This window comes from Notolepis coatsorum, assembly GCF_963971535.1.
Source record: "Notolepis coatsorum genome assembly, chromosome: 1".
Taxonomy (NCBI): domain Eukaryota; kingdom Metazoa; phylum Chordata; class Actinopteri; order Aulopiformes; family Paralepididae; genus Notolepis; species Notolepis coatsorum.
This window is the reverse complement of record NC_140165.1, coordinates 107,947,290-107,966,393: the sequence shown is the minus strand read 5'-3', so window position 1 is coordinate 107,966,393 and position 19,104 is coordinate 107,947,290. Positions and strand designations below refer to the sequence as shown.

General features: G+C 43.6%; 1 protein-coding gene across 1 annotated transcript in view; it reads left to right on the top strand.

The window, feature by feature from the left end:
- m1ap (meiosis 1 associated protein) overlaps positions 1-19,104 on the top strand; it is a gene marked incomplete at both ends in the record, with an annotated part of 226,913 nt that overhangs the window by 152,003 nt on the left and 55,806 nt on the right. Inside the window, 2 exons of the mRNA XM_084336968.1 lie at positions 7,923-7,986; positions 16,407-16,549. Coding sequence (XP_084193094.1) covers positions 7,923-7,986; positions 16,407-16,549 — 207 coding nt within the window. The remainder of the gene's footprint in view (positions 1-7,922; positions 7,987-16,406; positions 16,550-19,104) is intronic.

Genomic DNA, 19,104 nt, shown 5'->3' with positions numbered 1-19,104 from the left:
GCCGCAGAGCAGACAGTTGTGCGCGCACAGTGCAATACTCCAATTCAGCCATTGGCAATTCAGCTGTTGGGTGGGTGGCGCTGCTGAGCGGTCCCCAGACCGGACCTGAGAGCGCCGCTGGCTCTGCGGCTCTGCAGTTGCATACTATTGGTATGTTCTTCGTTGGGACTGGGAGGCGGAGATATAATAGTCATCACGCAACGTTTATATTTCACGATAATGTTGCCGTCTCTCTCTGCCAAATTTCTCAGTTCTTCGCTTGATATAATTAATACAAATGTCCAATATAACGGAATTCGTTAGCTCATAAAAATGTGATTATAACACACTGCTGTATTTAATGTTGGGCCGACTGCCGCGCATTGCTTTGGTTGAGAGTATTATTATAAAAAACAGCGGTGATGCGGTATTCAGCTAAACTCTGCGGTGGGCGTGATGTAACAGCGATACCGCGGTAATGCGTTAACCGCAGCAGCTCTACGATCCAGCACTTGATTTCTGCCAGGCAGTCAAGTAGTGGTTTTATTGATGTTTTCCCTTGGGTGGGTTTTAAGGGGAGGTAGACCTGCACGTCATCGGCGAAGCAATGGAATGAGATGTTATGTTTTGCCAAGATCTGGCCTAGGGGGAGTATGTATAAGAGGAAGAGGGTGGGACCCAATATCGAGCCTTGGGGCACCCCGCAGGTGAGGGGGGCCACAGAGGAAGTGAAGTGACCGAGTTGGACAGAGAAGGTCCTATTGCTTAGGTAGGACCGGAACCAGTCTAAGTCAATAGTGACAAAGGCATGTATCACCGTCTCTAAGTTACTTTGGGAGAGGTATGCCTTTGTCTTCGCCAGGAGTCTGAGGTGGTAAAAACTCTTTTTGACTACGGCGCTGACCTGTTTGTCGAATTTAAAATAGCTGTCGAAGATGACCCCGAGGTTCCTGACAGAGGTGGAGAGGTTTGGACCCAGGGGACCAAGTGCGTCAATGAGGGGGGCCGGGGGGGCACTATTAAAAACAATTACCTCGGTTTTCCCTTCGTTTAATGTCAGGGAGTTTTCAGAAGGGGCTGCCGCGGTATTGATTTTTTCCTTACCGCACAAATTTGCGAAATATTTCCTACCACCGCGGTTACCAAAAAAGAAAAAAATTTGAATGCATTTATTTTTTATTTTTTAGTAATCTACTCTTTATAGCATGCCTCTAGTCTAAATGTCTATCTTTAGAGGATGACTTTGCAGCATGAATATTGTTTGGGATTCGGCAAGCACGCATTCGTTATTGAAAGTGAAACACGGATTCGAAGTCTCCCCTTTGGTCGTGCGCCGTTCACTCAGTGTCGCGGGCAGCGGTGGTAGCGCCCGGCGGTTACCCCCCCCCCCCCCACCCTTTCTTCTTCTTATTATTATAAAGTTACTACTTATGATTAGGGATGGGAATCGAAAACCTAATTGGCCGATGCCTGGAACCGTGTGGCTCCCGTGACTTTCGATTCCCTTATCGCTGCCTACAGTTGCGCAATAATGTTAGCCGTTAGCATGTAGCCATGGCAGACTCTATTTGATTCCTTAATGGCTCGAAATTGCCTGGGTTTTGGTAATATGCTCCCGAAATGCTCCTGCTGTTTGGCTACTTCTATGTGCAGTGAAAACTACTTGAATGCTTTAGAACCTAGTCATTGATTTAGATCAGGCTGAGCTAAAATTAGCCGCGGAGCTAACGTGAGCTAACGCTATTTAATCAAGCTCACAAAGAGAGATAAACAGCTGACAGCGGATAGTACAGGTACAAATACAATAAAACAGCAGGTGGGGGCTGTTGTGTAAACCTTGTACTTTTTAGTTCACATATAATGAGAGACGGAATGTTTGTTTACAAGACTGTAAGCCAGGAAGTACAGTGGTGCAACATACAAATGTGTCCGTGTAGCAACACAAGCCAATACCTTATAGGACAGGGGCCCGGGGAGCTCTCTCTCTCTGTGTGTGTGTGTGTGTGTGTGTGTGTGTGTGTGTGTGTGTGTGTGTGTGTGTGAGAGAGAGAGTGTGTGAGTGAGAGACAGAAGTCAGAGGAATAACAACCTGTTATTCAATAGATTAAATTAGTTTAAGAATAAAAAAATAAATACATTTTAAGAGAATCTCAAATACATTATTTTATTTAAGTGTAGGCTATAGTTAATGTTTTATTTTTTACAGTTTTTGTATTTTTCTGACATGGGGGCTCAACAATAAATGACAATCAGAAATGTCAAGTTGCATGTTATTCTAACCAGCTTAGACCCCTACGCTCTGCATCTTCTGGCCGCCTCAGACCTACTCCTATCCGAGCTCTGGGAGGGTCATCAAAGAGAAGTCGCCTATTCTCAGTCCTTGCCCCACAATGGTGGAATGAACTACCCACCCCAGTTAGGACAGCCGAAACCCATCCAATCTTTCGCCGTCGACTAAAGACGCACTTCTTCAACCATTATCTGAATAAAAAAAAATATATCTAACCCTAACTAACCGTACTGTCATGCACTTGTCCTAATAAACTAACCTACACTTTAGCACTCAACACTTTGATGAACATTGTTGCTCAGCTGATAGAGTTGTGCCCTTCCTGATGGCTTGTCGTACAGAACTTGTAAGTCGCTTTGGATAAAAGCGTCAGCTAAATGACTAAATGTAGTTCTGTTGCATTTTCAATTTATTTATTTAAATTATAAATTGATCAGGTATCGATAAGGGAATCGATAAAGAATCGAATCGATAAGCAGAATCGATAATGGAATCGTATCGATAAAATCCTATCAATTCCCATCCCTACTTATGATTAACAAAGGCATTCGATGTGTGTTCTATTATGATATGTGTGTAGTGTTCTGATAACGACTATTGGTGAAGCGATGTCGAGATAAATTTGGTTTGGCAGCGGGAGCTAGATTTGTGAGAAGCATGCAGCCGCAGAGCAGACAGTTGTGCGCGCACAGTGCAATACTCCAATTCAGCCATTGGCAATTCAGCTGTTGGGTGGGTGGCGCTGCTGAGCGGTCCCCAGACCGGACCTGAGAGCGCCGCTGGCTCTGCGGCTCTGCAGTTGCATACTATTGGTATGTTCTTCGTTGGGACTGGGAGGCGGAGATATAATAGTCATCACGCAACGTTTATATTTCACGATAATGTTGCCGTCTCTCTCTGCCAAATTTCTCAGTTCTTCGCTTGATATAATTAATACAAATGTCCAATATAACGGAATTCGTTAGCTCATAAAAATGTGATTATAACACACTGCTGTATTTAATGTTGGGCCGACTGCCGCGCATTGCTTTGGTTGAGAGTATTATTATAAAAAACAGCGGTGATGCGGTATTCAGCTAAACTCTGCGGTGGGCGTGATGTAACAGCGATACCGCGGTAATGCGTTAACCGCAGCAGCTCTACGATCCAGCACTTGATTTCTGCCAGGCAGTCAAGTAGTGGTTTTATTGATGTTTTCCCTTGGGTGGGTTTTAAGGGGAGGTAGACCTGCACGTCATCGGCGAAGCAATGGAATGAGATGTTATGTTTTGCCAAGATCTGGCCTAGGGGGAGTATGTATAAGAGGAAGAGGGTGGGACCCAATATCGAGCCTTGGGGCACCCCGCAGGTGAGGGGGGCCACAGAGGAAGTGAAGTGACCGAGTTGGACAGAGAAGGTCCTATTGCTTAGGTAGGACCGGAACCAGTCTAAGTCAATAGTGACAAAGGCATGTATCACCGTCTCTAAGTTACTTTGGGAGAGGTATGCCTTTGTCTTCGCCAGGAGTCTGAGGTGGTAAAAACTCTTTTTGACTACGGCGCTGACCTGTTTGTCGAATTTAAAATAGCTGTCGAAGATGACCCCGAGGTTCCTGACAGAGGTGGAGAGGTTTGGACCCAGGGGACCAAGTGCGTCAATGAGGGGGGCCGGGGGGGCACTATTAAAAACAATTACCTCGGTTTTCCCTTCGTTTAATGTCAGGGAGTTTTCAGAAGGGGCTGCCGCGGTATTGATTTTTTCCTTACCGCACAAATTTGCGAAATATTTCCTACCACCGCGGTTACCAAAAAAGAAAAAAATTTGAATGCATTTATTTTTTATTTTTTAGTAATCTACTCTTTATAGCATGCCTCTAGTCTAAATGTCTATCTTTAGAGGATGACTTTGCAGCATGAATATTGTTTGGGATTCGGCAAGCACGCATTCGTTATTGAAAGTGAAACACGGATTCGAAGTCTCCCCTTTGGTCGTGCGCCGTTCACTCAGTGTCGCGGGCAGCGGTGGTAGCGCCCGGCGGTTACCCCCCCCCCCCCACCCTTTCTTCTTCTTATTATTATAAAGTTACTACTTATGATTAGGGATGGGAATCGAAAACCTAATTGGCCGATGCCTGGAACCGTGTGGCTCCCGTGACTTTCGATTCCCTTATCGCTGCCTACAGTTGCGCAATAATGTTAGCCGTTAGCATGTAGCCATGGCAGACTCTATTTGATTCCTTAATGGCTCGAAATTGCCTGGGTTTTGGTAATATGCTCCCGAAATGCTCCTGCTGTTTGGCTACTTCTATGTGCAGTGAAAACTACTTGAATGCTTTAGAACCTAGTCATTGATTTAGATCAGGCTGAGCTAAAATTAGCCGCGGAGCTAACGTGAGCTAACGCTATTTAATCAAGCTCACAAAGAGAGATAAACAGCTGACAGCGGATAGTACAGGTACAAATACAATAAAACAGCAGGTGGGGGCTGTTGTGTAAACCTTGTACTTTTTAGTTCACATATAATGAGAGACGGAATGTTTGTTTACAAGACTGTAAGCCAGGAAGTACAGTGGTGCAACATACAAATGTGTCCGTGTAGCAACACAAGCCAATACCTTATAGGACAGGGGCCCGGGGAGCTCTCTCTCTCTGTGTGTGTGTGTGTGTGTGTGTGTGTGTGTGTGTGTGTGTGTGTGTGTGTGTGTGTGTGTGAGAGAGAGAGTGTGTGAGTGAGAGACAGAAGTCAGAGGAATAACAACCTGTTATTCAATAGATTAAATTAGTTTAAGAATAAAAAAATAAATACATTTTAAGAGAATCTCAAATACATTATTTTATTTAAGTGTAGGCTATAGTTAATGTTTTATTTTTTACAGTTTTTGTATTTTTCTGACATGGGGGCTCAACAATAAATGACAATCAGAAATGTCAAGTTGCATGTTATTCTAACCAGCTTAGACCCCTACGCTCTGCATCTTCTGGCCGCCTCAGACCTACTCCTATCCGAGCTCCGGGAGGGTCATCAAAGAGAAGTCGCCTATTCTCAGTCCTTGCCCCACAATGGTGGAATGAACTACCCACCCCAGTTAGGACAGCCGAAACCCATCCAATCTTTCGCCGTCGACTAAAGACGCACTTCTTCAACCATTATCTGAATAAAAAAAAATATATCTAACCCTAACTAACCGTACTGTCATGCACTTGTCCTAATAAACTAACCTACACTTTAGCACTCAACACTTTGATGAACATTGTTGCTCAGCTGATAGAGTTGTGCCCTTCCTGATGGCTTGTCGTACAGAACTTGTAAGTCGCTTTGGATAAAAGCGTCAGCTAAATGACTAAATGTAGTTCTGTTGCATTTTCAATTTATTTATTTAAATTATAAATTGATCAGGTATCGATAAGGGAATCGATAAAGAATCGAATCGATAAGCAGAATCGATAATGGAATCGTATCGATAAAATCCTATCAATTCCCATCCCTACTTATGATTAACAAAGGCATTCGATGTGTGTTCTATTATGATATGTGTGTAGTGTTCTGATAACGACTATTGGTGAAGCGATGTCGAGATAAATTTGGTTTGGCAGCGGGAGCTAGATTTGTGAGAAGCATGCAGCCGCAGAGCAGACAGTTGTGCGCGCACAGTGCAATACTCCAATTCAGCCATTGGCAATTCAGCTGTTGGGTGGGTGGCGCTGCTGAGCGGTCCCCAGACCGGACCTGAGAGCGCCGCTGGCTCTGCGGCTCTGCAGTTGCATACTATTGGTATGTTCTTCGTTGGGACTGGGAGGCGGAGATATAATAGTCATCACGCAACGTTTATATTTCACGATAATGTTGCCGTCTCTCTCTGCCAAATTTCTCAGTTCTTCGCTTGATATAATTAATACAAATGTCCAATATAACGGAATTCGTTAGCTCATAAAAATGTGATTATAACACACTGCTGTATTTAATGTTGGGCCGACTGCCGCGCATTGCTTTGGTTGAGAGTATTATTATAAAAAACAGCGGTGATGCGGTATTCAGCTAAACTCTGCGGTGGGCGTGATGTAACAGCGATACCGCGGTAATGCGTTAACCGCAGCAGCTCTACGATCCAGCACTTGATTTCTGCCAGGCAGTCAAGTAGTGGTTTTATTGATGTTTTCCCTTGGGTGGGTTTTAAGGGGAGGTAGACCTGCACGTCATCGGCGAAGCAATGGAATGAGATGTTATGTTTTGCCAAGATCTGGCCTAGGGGGAGTATGTATAAGAGGAAGAGGGTGGGACCCAATATCGAGCCTTGGGGCACCCCGCAGGTGAGGGGGGCCACAGAGGAAGTGAAGTGACCGAGTTGGACAGAGAAGGTCCTATTGCTTAGGTAGGACCGGAACCAGTCTAAGACGGGGCCCCTAAGGCCTATATGCTCGAGGCGAGCTAAAAGGATGTGGTGATCTACCATATCAAAGGCGGCTGTGAGGTCAAGGAGTAGTAGTAGGGATGGGTGGCCTGCATCAGCAGCTGAAATCAGGTCATTTAAGACACGGAGGAGGGGGAGCTCCAGTAGCTCACCGCATATCTCGGCGCTATTTCTGCGTCGGGGAAAACCGTGCTGCGTCACGGATCTGGGGGACTCGAGTTCGATTCCCGGACCCGCCGTCATTTCCCAGAATGTCTTCCCCTGATCTATATCCCGTTTCACCCTATATCTGTCGGTCATGCTTGACCAGAAAAAGCGATAAACGCTAAAAAAAAAAGTTTAAAAAAAAAAGACACGGAGGAGGGCCGTTTCAGTGCTGTGTCGTGGTTTAAAGCCAGATTGGAATTTATCATGGATGTTGTTGTGTTCAAGGAATGATTGTAGCTGTATGTAGACTATGCGCTCCAGGATTTTCGATAAAAATGGTAATTGTGAGATGGGTCTAAAATTGGCAAAGACAGAGGGATCGAGGTTGGGCTTCTTTATCCGGGGCTGGACCACAGCATGCTTGAAGGCAGCCGGGACACATCCAGTGCTGAGGCAGGCGTTTAGTAGAGGTAATAATGTGAGGAGGACAGGGTCAGGTACTTCCTTTAGGATGCGCGAGGTGTGTGTGTGTGTGTGTGTGTGTGTGTGTGTGTGTGTGTGTGTGTGTGTGTGCGTGCGTGCGTGCGTGCGTGCGTGCGTGCGTGCGTGGGTGTGGGTGTGTGTGTGTGCGTGCGTGCGTGCGTGCGTGGGTGCGTGGGTGTGCGCACACACATGTGTGTGTAAATAGAGAAAAAAGTGCAGAATAGCACAAGTGGACACAAGAATAGCACAAGGTAATTCCATTCATATGAGTTATACATTTTGTACTGATATGATGTGATATGATGTCACTACATTTCAGTGATGGTAAAATAGGCCCATTATTAGTTTGAAGTTGAATTTCAGAATCAAAAATCACTTCCTGTAATTGATTCATAAAGAGCACCAGTCAGTATGAAATACAGTACATAAGTACTCAGACCGGCCCATCCATTTAGTGGATTCAGTTTGTATTTATTGTTGATGTTCTGTACATGCCTGTGTGTTCTACCCCCCCCCCCCCCCTCTATCTCCTTCTCTCTCTCTCTCTCTCTCTCTCTCTCTCTCTCTCTCTCTCTCTCTCTCTCTCTCTCTCTCTCTCTCTCTCTCTCTCTCTCTCCCTCTCTTTCTCTATATCAGAGTCAGGACCTGTTCCTGCTGGTCCGGCTGGAGCTCGTCCAGAGCTCTACTGCTGGAGGAGCAGGTGTGTGTGTGTGTGTGTGTGTGTGTGTGTGTGTGTGTGTGTGTGTGTGTGTGTGTGTGTGTGTGTGTGTGTGTGTGTGTGTGTGTGTGTGTGTGTGTGTGTGTGTGTGTGTGTGTGTGTGTGTGTGTGTGTGTGTGTGTGTGTGTGTGTGTGTGTGTGTGTGTGTGTGTGTGTGTGTGTGTGTGTGTGTGTGTGTGTGTGTGTGTGTGTGTGTGTGTGTGTGTGTGTGTGTGTGTGTGTGTGTGTGTGTGTGTGTGTGTGTGTGTGTGTGTGTGTGTGTGTGTGTGTGTGTGTGTGTGTGTGTGTGTGTGTGTGTGTGTGTGTGTGTGTGTGTGTGTGTGTGTGTGTGTGTGTGTGTGTGTGTGTGTGTGTGTGTGTGTGTGTGTGTGTGTGTGTGTGTGTGTGTGTGTGTGTGTGTGTGTGTGTGTGTGTGTGTGTGTGTGTGTGTGTGTGTGTGTGTGTGTGTGTGTGTGTGTGTGTGTGTGTGTGTGTGTGTGTGTGTGTGTGTGTGTGTGTGTGTGTGTGTGTGTGTGTGTGTGTGTGTGTGTGTGTGTGTGTGTGTGTGTGTGTGTGTGTGTGTGTGTGTGTGTGTGTGTGTGTGTGTGTGTGTGTGTGTGTGTGTGTGTGTGTGTGTGTGTGTGTGTGTGTGTGTGTGTGTGTGTGTGTGTGTGTGTGTGTGTGTGTGTGTGTGTGTGTGTGTGTGTGTGTGTGTGTGTGTGTGTGTGTGTGTGTGTGTGTGTGTGTGTGTGTGTGTGTGTGTGTGTGTGTGTGTGTGTGTGTGTGTGTGTGTGTGTGTGTGTGTGTGTGTGTGTGTGTGTGTGTGTGTGTGTGTGTGTGTGTGTGTGTGTGTGTGTGTGTGTGTGTGTGTGTGTGTGTGTGTGTGTGTGTGTGTGTGTGTGTGTGTGTGTGTGTGTGTGTGTGTGTGTGTGTGTGTGTGTGTGTGTGTGTGTGTGTGTGTGTGTGTGTGTGTGTGTGTGTGTGTGTGTGTGTGTGTGTGTGTGTGTGTGTGTGTGTGTGTGTGTGTGTGTGTGTGTGTGTGTGTGTGTGTGTGTGGGAAACATATACATGAAATACAGCCCAAAAACCTTAAAAGACCCCGCTGACAAACACACTTTACAAACGTTTGCTTATTAAATAATTCTTTTAAGTAATTAAAAAAGAAAAAGGTGACGATAAAGTTGTTTAATTGACGGGAGAAAAGTTGCTAAAGTCTATGTATAGGGAGGTGTAGTCTGACGTCACTGGTTGTTCCACCCGTATAGGGATTTATCATTGGGAAAATGGATTATCGGCTATTGTAACAATTCTGCCACATGAACATTGGCAAGCTTTCCATTTTTGCACAAAATGTGTTCCCTTCTACCACTAACATGATTGTTTGAGCATTTTTGGTTGAAACAAAGGTAGTTATAAGGTTTTTAATTTGTCGTAAAAAAATAACTACTAAGTACTGTTGTTCAGTACTCTATGCTATTGTCTGTTAGGCTGTCGCCTTATCCCCGTCATGGGTCATAGTACCAAGCTAGCTAGCTAACGTTAACGTTACCCCGCTAAATGCTATTACGTAGCATTATGTCTACTGTTGTGAACCATTTTAAATCGGGGCATGTAGAGGAGTTTCGGGAACGAGTAAAATGTGCAGGTCCTCTTCTCAGACCTGTGGGGCAAAACACTGCACACGCATCATGCCGGTTAGCAAGCTAGCTAGCTACACGTCACGGCATGTTGATACGATAGTAGCCCCTTTCATGACTGATGCACTCGGTGCATCACAGTCACGAAAGGGGCTACCATGATAGCTAACTAACGTTAACATTACAAGCTCAAACACCTTATAACTACTACTACTGTCGTGTCCATAAGTTCCCTGGCAGAATACTTTGTTTGTGAGGACAAACGTATACAAAGAGGAGAGAACCATTTTAAATCGGGGCATGTTAGAGTTTCGGGAATGCTGGCTAGCAAGCTAGCTAGCTACTAATGTCATGTAAAAAACAATATTAACGTTATAAACTATACACAATATGTACAACGAAACAATGATTTACATTAGTATTTACAGTGATTTAATATGCAGCGAAATAACGTTATACGATTTAAAATATAAATACAAATATGGTAACGTAATTGTTGCTTTTAAAAATGGTGGTTGGCTTTAGAGATTAATGGTTATGACCACCAGAGAGATACTAGCCACAGATTCAGGGTCAGTTATTTTCCCATTGTATGAATTGTTAAGCTTATGGAATGTAAGGGAAATCTGATCCTAGGTCTGTGACTAGTAGGCAGGAGGCTACGCTGTGGTGACATCAGTCAGCAGCGCCAAATAGCAGTGTAGTTTCCCAGCGAAGGAAAACATAAACGTTGTTATTTTGCTACCTTTACGATTAATTGCAAATATTTTCATGTTGAGCTATAGATTGTGGATGAATACGCACAGAAAGGTACACCATGCCAACATTAATGCTTTATTTCTCTAAAACGAGCCGATTTAGAAATGGTCAATGGGGAAATACATGGAGTGGAACAGAGGGTGGAACAGGAAAAAACTAAGATGACGTAACACCTCCCTATAGAGCAGGGGTGGCCAACCCGTGGCTCGCGAGCCGCATGCGGCTCTTTGCCCGTTTTTTATTTTTATTTTTATTTTTTTGTCACTCATTCCATAAGGACGTAGAATAAACATTGATTTTTTTTTAATGGTCCATTTGCATGTTCTTGGTATCTGAATCTAGGGACATATATGGATCAGTGTCAGAAATAGTGTGTCTGTTACTAGGCTTGAGTAAATTGTAATGAACCAAAGGAGAATATCAATTCTATTTAATTTTTTTTTTATCTTTGACTGTGAATAACACCATGCTAAAATTGACCAGACCTGAAAAATCTAAGCAAATGAATAAAGGGAAGATGATTAAACAGAAGGTTTTGTAGATACAGTACTGAATTCTGCCATCTTTTTTATAATGTAAATTTCTCCACCATTTTTCATCATATTGCAACACCGTTTTTTGCAAGACGTTCACAGAAAGGTAGATAAACTAACTGCGTTCTGTTTTATGGCAATAACGTTCAGGTTTGTGGGAGATAATCCCAAAAAATAAGAGAAATAAAAAAGTAAATCCAGAAGTCAGATGATTGACAGGGGCTGGTGTGCCCTGAGTCTCTTCCTTCAAAAGACTACACTCACTTTTGGCTGTGCCACTTCCTCCTGTCAATATGCGCCGGTTTCCGACTCAATGCCCTGAGATTTCTATAATCTTATATTTCACTAATAACAGTTAAAATAATTGGTAAACAAACGTAATGCTGAAAATATACACTTTTACTGTATATCTCGGGCTTAAGAGGTTAACCCTGTGAGGCCCAAATTAAAAAGACATTAGCAACTTCAGAGGCCAGAGGGTGGGACATATAAACACATTTACTATCAAATAGCATTGTGAGGCTGAACAACAGGACCAATTGACTATACATGTGCTTAAAGGGGAACTATCTTATAAATGGCCTTTTTCAGTGTTTACCATTGTTTCTTAGCTATGTGGACTTATATTAATAGGATCTATGTCTCTAATTCTCATATTGGCGCAATCTTCCAATTCTCCTCTCACAATATTCACCCTCACTGAACTGAGTCATCTGAAAATGTGCATAGTCAAGTCAAGTCAAGTCAAGAGTTTTAATTGTCACGGCATACAGGTATACAATGAAATGCGGGTGGTCTTGCCCGCAACGATGTGCAATACAGTGGTACATATAATAGAATCAAAAGAAGAAACAACATTGTGCAGTAACAGATAGCAGGTAACATGGAGTGACATCTCGGTATCTGTACATAGTTATTTACAGCGCATGTGTGACATGCTAGTTAGCTTTGGTAGTGCAATACACTGTTCCTGTTATTCTAATTTAAAGTGTGCATATCTGTGATGTCAGAGATTTCTCAGCTGCATAATAATGTGGCAGTTGATGTGGCAGTTGGCACCAGGCCACACAGTGGTTGGAGCCCAGCCTCAAAACGGCTTAAGATCTTGAGGTAGAAAAATGCGGTTTTGATTAGAAATACAAAACAATGCATTTTTATTTTTTTGAAAAAAGCCTAGGTGTTCCATATACTCACAGGAATTGTGTAAAAGTGCCCAAATAGTGAAAGAAATAGTAAAATAGTTCCCCTTTAATTTTTTTTAAATAAACATTCTTTTTTTAAATGGCTAGAAGTGATTTTGTAATTTTGCAACCGTGGGTCTCACAGGGTACTTTTAACCCTGTGAGGCCCAAATAAAAAAGACATTAGCAACTTCAGAGGCCAGAGGGTGAGACCTATAAACACATGAAGGGTGCCGTGACTGAAAAAAAGGTTGAGAAACGCTGGTATATGGTGTGGTACCACAGTATATGGCTCTTTGTGGTACCACAGTAATTTTTGTGGCTCTTAGTCTCTGACTGGTTGGCCACCCCTGCTATAGAGTGTGAACATAATTATTATATGTTAAAACATAATAGGATGTACACAAAAACGGTGTTACACCATATTGATAATAGTATAAGTAGAGTGTGTAATGTGTGTAATGAAAAAGATGAATCTTTTATGCATATGTTTATGGAGTGCGATGGCCTGCGGAGGTTTCATGCAGGGCTGAAAGAGGGCCTGGGGGTGGATTGGGGAGTAGGGAGGGAGGATGGTGTAGAATGAAAAAATTCATTTTTGTTTGGTATTTTTGATAGTAAAAAGGAGGAGAACATTTGAAGAATTGTGTATTGAGCCATGGTGTGCAGAAGAAGGATAGCCTTTTTTGATCAAAGGAAGGTGGCGGTGTGGCCTTTGTTTAAAAACATGATGAAAAAATATTTAAAACTGGCTGAAAAATATATGAGTAAAGGAATGTTTGAAAAATGGTTTATTGACAGTGGAAAATGTGTAAAAAAGAATGGAGAGAGATAACGTAGAGTTTTGTTTTGGATAGTGGGGTATTGTTTTGGGTGGGGAAGGGGAGGATTTGGTTCTGATTATGGGTGTTTTTTATTTATTGACTCACTGATTTGGTTTTGTTCTGTCACGTGTTTGTTGATTTAGGGAAGCACAATGGGATAAGAGGTGATGGTAACTAAGTAGTATAGATAAGTGATGTAGTAGGGATAGATAAAGTATAAGTGTGAGTTGGTATGTATTGTTGTATAGTAAAGTTAAATAAGTATGAGCAGTACGGTTTTGATGTTGAATGGTAAAGGTAGGGATAGATAGGTTAGTAAGTAATTTAAATAATATTGTGTGTATATAATCGAAATGCATAATGTAGAATATGACTATTTTTGATAATTAAAAGTAAAGAATATAAATAAATAAAAACACTGTTGCCTCACAGCTAGAAGGTCCAGGGTTCGATTCCCGCTTGGGGACCAGGTTTCCACGTTGCCAGGTACCCAGGTGGGGTATCTCCCGGCCCTTTCTGTGTGGAGTTTGCATGTTCTCCCCCTGCTCGCAAGGGTGTGTGTGTGCCGCCCATCGCATGTGTGTGTCTGCCTGCATGCTGAATAAAGACTTCTCCAAAGTCCAGTTATTATTATTAGTTCTGTTCAAGTTCCTAGTCAATTCCTTGCCATCTTCTCCATCTTGAATTTTACAGTATCCATCTTGTCACCCTGGCAGAGTGGGTTTAAGATAAGATAAGATATTCCTTTATTGATCCCCTTGGGGAAATTCAGGCATCATACATACTCAGTCTGTACATACTCAGCGAGCACAGCCTAGCCATCGAGAAAGGCCGCCATAGGCAGACTGTGTGTGTTAGAAAGAGAGAGAGAGAGAGAGAGAGAGAGAGAGAGAGAGCATGTGTGTTTGTCATGTGTGTGTGTGTGTTAGAGAGAGAGCATGTATGAGAGATCCAAAAGGACAAAGATCAACACTTAAATCCAAAGAGAGAGAGAGAGAGAGACACATTGGAAAGAAATTGAAATGCTATTTGGCCCTAAACAGAGAGTACACAGTGGCAGAATACCTGAGCACTGTGACTGAAGATCCTTGACTATGTACAGACTCAGCGAGCACAGCCTAGCCATCGAGAAAGGCCGCCATAGGCAGACTGTGTGTGTTAGAAAGAGAGAGAGAGAGAGAGCATGTGTGTTTGTCATGTGTGTGTGTGTTAGAGAGAGAGCATGTATGAGAGATCCAAAAGGACAAAGATCAACACTTAAATCCAAAGAGAGAGAGAGAGAGAGAGAGACACATTGGAAAGAAATTGAAATGCTATTTGGCCCTAAACAGAGAGTACACAGTGGCAGAATACCTGAGCACTGTGACTGAAGATCCTTGACTATGTACAGACTCAGCGAGCACAGCCTAGCCATCAAGAAAGGCCGCCATAGGCAGACTGTGTGTGTTAGAAAGAGAGAGAGAGAGCATGTGTGTTTGTCATGTGTGTGTGTGTGTTAGAGAGAGAGCATGTATGAGAGATCCAAAAGGACAAAGATCAACACTTAAATCCAAAGAGAAGAGGGTCTATACCAGAGAAACCAAAGCAGCAAGGAGCCAATGGCCGACATCAGCTAAATAGGCTAGCCAGGTACTGTGACACCAGGCCACACACAGCTTTGGCCAACGGCCCAACGCTACCCAAGCTACACAAACGACCAAGACATTCACACACAGCACATGTCGTATCTCCAAATGTTGTGAAGTAGCATATGTTTTGCCTGGAAAAAAACATCGTTATTAACAAAACATTCGGGAGGGGAAGGAAGGAAGAGTGGGGTAATGTCATGACATTTTCATTAATCTTACCTGCACCAAGGAACGCAGGGCGAAAGGCCGCAACACAGGTCTCCACGTTGATGAAAGGCCTCTCGCTGGCGGGACAAAAATAACCCCCTGCTATTCTCACGGCTAATGTCAATGGTCGTAGCACAAGCTAACAGCTAACTCAAGGCTAACTGATAGCATCAAACGAACGTTCCCAGCCGAGCGCAGACGGCAGCTAACGTCGACTCGTAGCTAAACAGCTAACTGGCTAACAGTTAGCTCAACCAGGCTATCGCTAACCATTAGCTAACGCAGAAGCAAGCTATGCGGCTACATTCATACAGGTGCTGACACCATGCCACACACCGTTAGCTACTAGTAGTACTACAACAGCTAGTCGGCCAGTTTAGCTCCAGAGAGAGAGAGAGAGAGAGAGAGTGATGTCCACGGCGGGAATAGAATAGAGTTAATAGAATAGGTTAAAAACTCACCAAACGTCCAAGAGGATGGAGACAACCGCGTGGAGTTGACGAAGTTCATCTGCCAAACGACCATCCTCTTCATCTTGGCTGTATGCGCTGTCTCTAGGTTAGCTAACGCTAGTTAGCCTTTAGCTAAGCTAGCTACTAGCCGACATCATCATGGCTATACCATGACAAGGCTCCGGCCATTTGTCCCGCCAGCGAGAGGCCTTTCGTCAACGTTCCTTGGTGACCGACCGACTGATAATGACCGACCTCTTTCTTCGTCTTGGCTGGCATAACTAAGCATAATAGTCAAAAGCTGCACGCGCGAAATAGTCAAACGCAGCTGACTCACGCCGCGTACTACACATGATGTAAGTTTAACCACTCCCTTCGTTGAAACCAATAGTATGTCTGCTGCAGAGCCCCAGAGGCTGAGCTCCAATAGTGAGTATGTCACTGCAGACCCAGGAACAAGTCAGACACATTCTACAAACGTGTCTAATGTGAAATATATAAGCATATAAGCAAAACTAGATTTTAGGTCTGTGATGAAAAAGGGCCTCGCGGGAAGGGGGGCCTCGCAAAAAAAAAAAAATTATAATAAATTTTTTTTTTTTTTTTTTTTTTTTTTTTGCAATGCCCCCCTTCCCGCGAGGCCCTGTGCGACCGCACTGCTCGCACACCACCTGAGGCGGCCCTGCCTGGAAGTATGTAGTCTCTTCGTTGCTGGTGTCATCCCATGTTTAAACCCCGCTTCCCGTAACTTTGCTCTGACACCTTGGAATCAGGCTCTTCTTTTGGCCGTCTCCGCTGTCAGATCTGGGTGGACCCTCACCTTCATTCCTTGAAAGTTCATCACTCCCTCTTTTTTTGCTATTTTTTAAATAGCTTCCTTGGACAAATACCTTCTCATTCTCACCATCATCGCTCTGGCTCCCGATTTAGTTTCAGACCCGACGCTGTGCGCAATTTCCACTTCGGGCTCACATGGGAGGTTTTTATACTTGAATACCTCTTTGAAGAAAGTTGCCATGAAATCCATAGGATTTTCCTTTTCAACATCACAGGCCAGTCCAAATACTCACAGTGTGTGTGTGTGTGTGTGTGTGTGTGTGTGTGTGTGTGTGTGTGTGTGTGTGTGTGTGTGTGTGTGTGTGTGTGTGTGTGTGTGTGTGTGCGTGTGCGTGTGTGTGTGTGTGTGTGTGTATAATTCCCAGGTGCGTACTCCTACTACATCCTCCAGCCGTCCCCCTCTCTCTCCCTCCTCCTAAAACCAGTGGTTTCCAGGGAGTTATTGCTGCCCTGCGTGCTGCCCGTCTCAAGTCAGGACCCCCCACTCAACGCCATACAAACCATAGAGGTAAGACAGTCTCCTTTTCACCAGGTCTCTGGTTTTAGTGGTAAAATATCACCTCTCTAGGGCCTTCTTTAGTTGGGATGGAAACGTTGATATGTGGTGAAAATGTACACGCTTTGGAGATTTATTTTTTAACAGTGTGTGTGGACTTTTTACAATGGCCTCTGAAAGTATTCAGCCCCCTTCACTTTCCACATTGTGTCACATCTCAGTGAGCGAGTCACTAGTTTGAAGCCAGCCGACCTCCTGCAGCCACTGTTCTGAGAACACACGCTTCTTCTGTGGTTCAGGTTCAGTCTGGTGTTTCTTTGGAGGTGGAGGAACACCCACAGTAATTGATTAATGGCGCTTCTTGGAGGGGGGCTTCCCACCCTCCAGAACATTTACAACAAGCGGTGCAGGGGGAAGGCTAAGAGAATCATCAAGGACTCCAGCCACCCAAACAACTGCCTCTTTGAACTGCTGCGGTCAGGCAAGCGATACCGGAGTCTCATGGCAAGCACAGAAAGACTCAGAAGAAGCTTCTATCCCCAGGCCATCAGGATGCTCAACGAACAATAAACACTATGTAACAACCATCAAATGCACTCACAACACACACATCCACACGCACACACTCACTTTAAACAAACAACACACTGCAACACCCACTCTCCACACTTTAGAACACCTAAACACACTTTATATTTATTGGTAAAGGATTTGCACTACAACCCAAACCTCAGTACATCTTACTGTAAATTGTACCTAAATTGTACCTCATCCTAGGGCTGGGCGATAAAACGATAACGATAACTATCGCGATAAATTATTTCCTCGAAATAAACATGAAACGTGGTCGCAAAGTTTCGATATATCGATTTTCCAAGCTTGGATATCAGCACACGCACTAACAACCAATCAGTGAAGGAGATGGCCGACAGTGAAGGAGACCCGCGGTGCACCTCTGGGTAGAGAGGTAGGACTCTAGTAGTAAACAAGGCTGGCTAGGATAACTAGCTTGCACGGCACTATTTTATATATTTACGTGCCGAGTATGTGTGAGGCCACGTTTATAGTAGTGTGGGGTATACAGTGGACGTCGTTTCAATATATTGGGGCGGAAGAGAGTATTTTAGGGTAATATTTATTACATTGTCATGGAATACACCGCCTATTCTCAATCCTTGCCCCACAATGGTGGAATGAACTACCCACCCCAGTTAGGACAGCCGAATCCCGTCCAATCTTTCGCCGTCGACTAAAGACGCACTTCTTCAACCATTATCTGAATAAAAAAAAAAAAAAAAAAAATGTATCTAACCCTAACTAACCATACTGTCATGCACTTGTCCTAATAAACTAACCTACACTGTAGCACTCAACACTTTGATGAACATTGTTACTCAGCTGATAGAGTTGTGCCCTTCCTGATGGCTTGTCGTACAGAACTTGTAAGTCGCTTTGGATAAAAGCGTCAGCTAAATGACTAAATGTAAATGTAAATGTAGACACAACAGGCTGGCTAGGATAACTAGCTTGCGCGGCACTATTTTATATATTTACGTGCCGAGTATGTGTGTGTCGTGAATTCTGAGGCCACGTTTATAGTAGTGTGGGGTATACAGTGGACGTCGTTTCAATATATTGGGGCGGAACAGAGTATTTTAGGGTAATATTTAGTACATTGTCTGTCATGAGATACTCCGCTTGTCGGCTAACTGCTAACGTGCGCAGACTTATGACGACATCAACATTCGCAGCAGCAAAACAAGTCTATTATATATATCTATGCTATTAATAGCCCGTCCATCGGCGCCGGGCATAAGAAGTTAATTAAACTTGACAGACATTATATCGACGATAATTATCGATATCGAGTTATATGAAAATAATTTTATAATTTTATCGCGATAACGTTTTTGGCCATATCGCCCAGCCCTACCTCATCCCATTTCTGCTTTGCACTATATAGTATTGTATATTAGTATATTGCATAGTATATTGTATATTGTATGGTAACTCAGTTACTTCTATTCTGCATCGAACATTGTACATATGTATATACTGAACACTGTGTCTACGTACGTGACTTCTATTTTTACTTCTATTTTTACATGCTATACTATTTTATTTTATTTCATACTTATCTTTTGTCTAGCACAGTCTCTGGAGCGTAACAGAAATAAGCATTTTGTATAAAAGTATTCTGTACTTCTGTATGACAACTATTAAAGAAACTTGAAACTTGAAACTTGGACATTTTGATGAATGGAGAAAGTCCTAAAAGCAGTGGCTCACACTCTGCACTGCAGTCCAATGTTTAGTACTATATGTCCCAAAAGGTTCGGTACGCAAACTCATGTTTCATCCTTTGATCTTGCACGCATTGTTTATTTTGATGGAGCATGTGCACCACTTACAGTATGTGCACCCCTGACTATGCTGCGATTTAGAATGTTTATTGTTTATTGTTTATACTGTTATTATCATCTGTACTTATGTGTGATGTTGCTGCTAGGAGGCAGAGGAGCCCAGAAACAATAATGTCCCTCCTCTACTGTAAAAGGACAGGGATG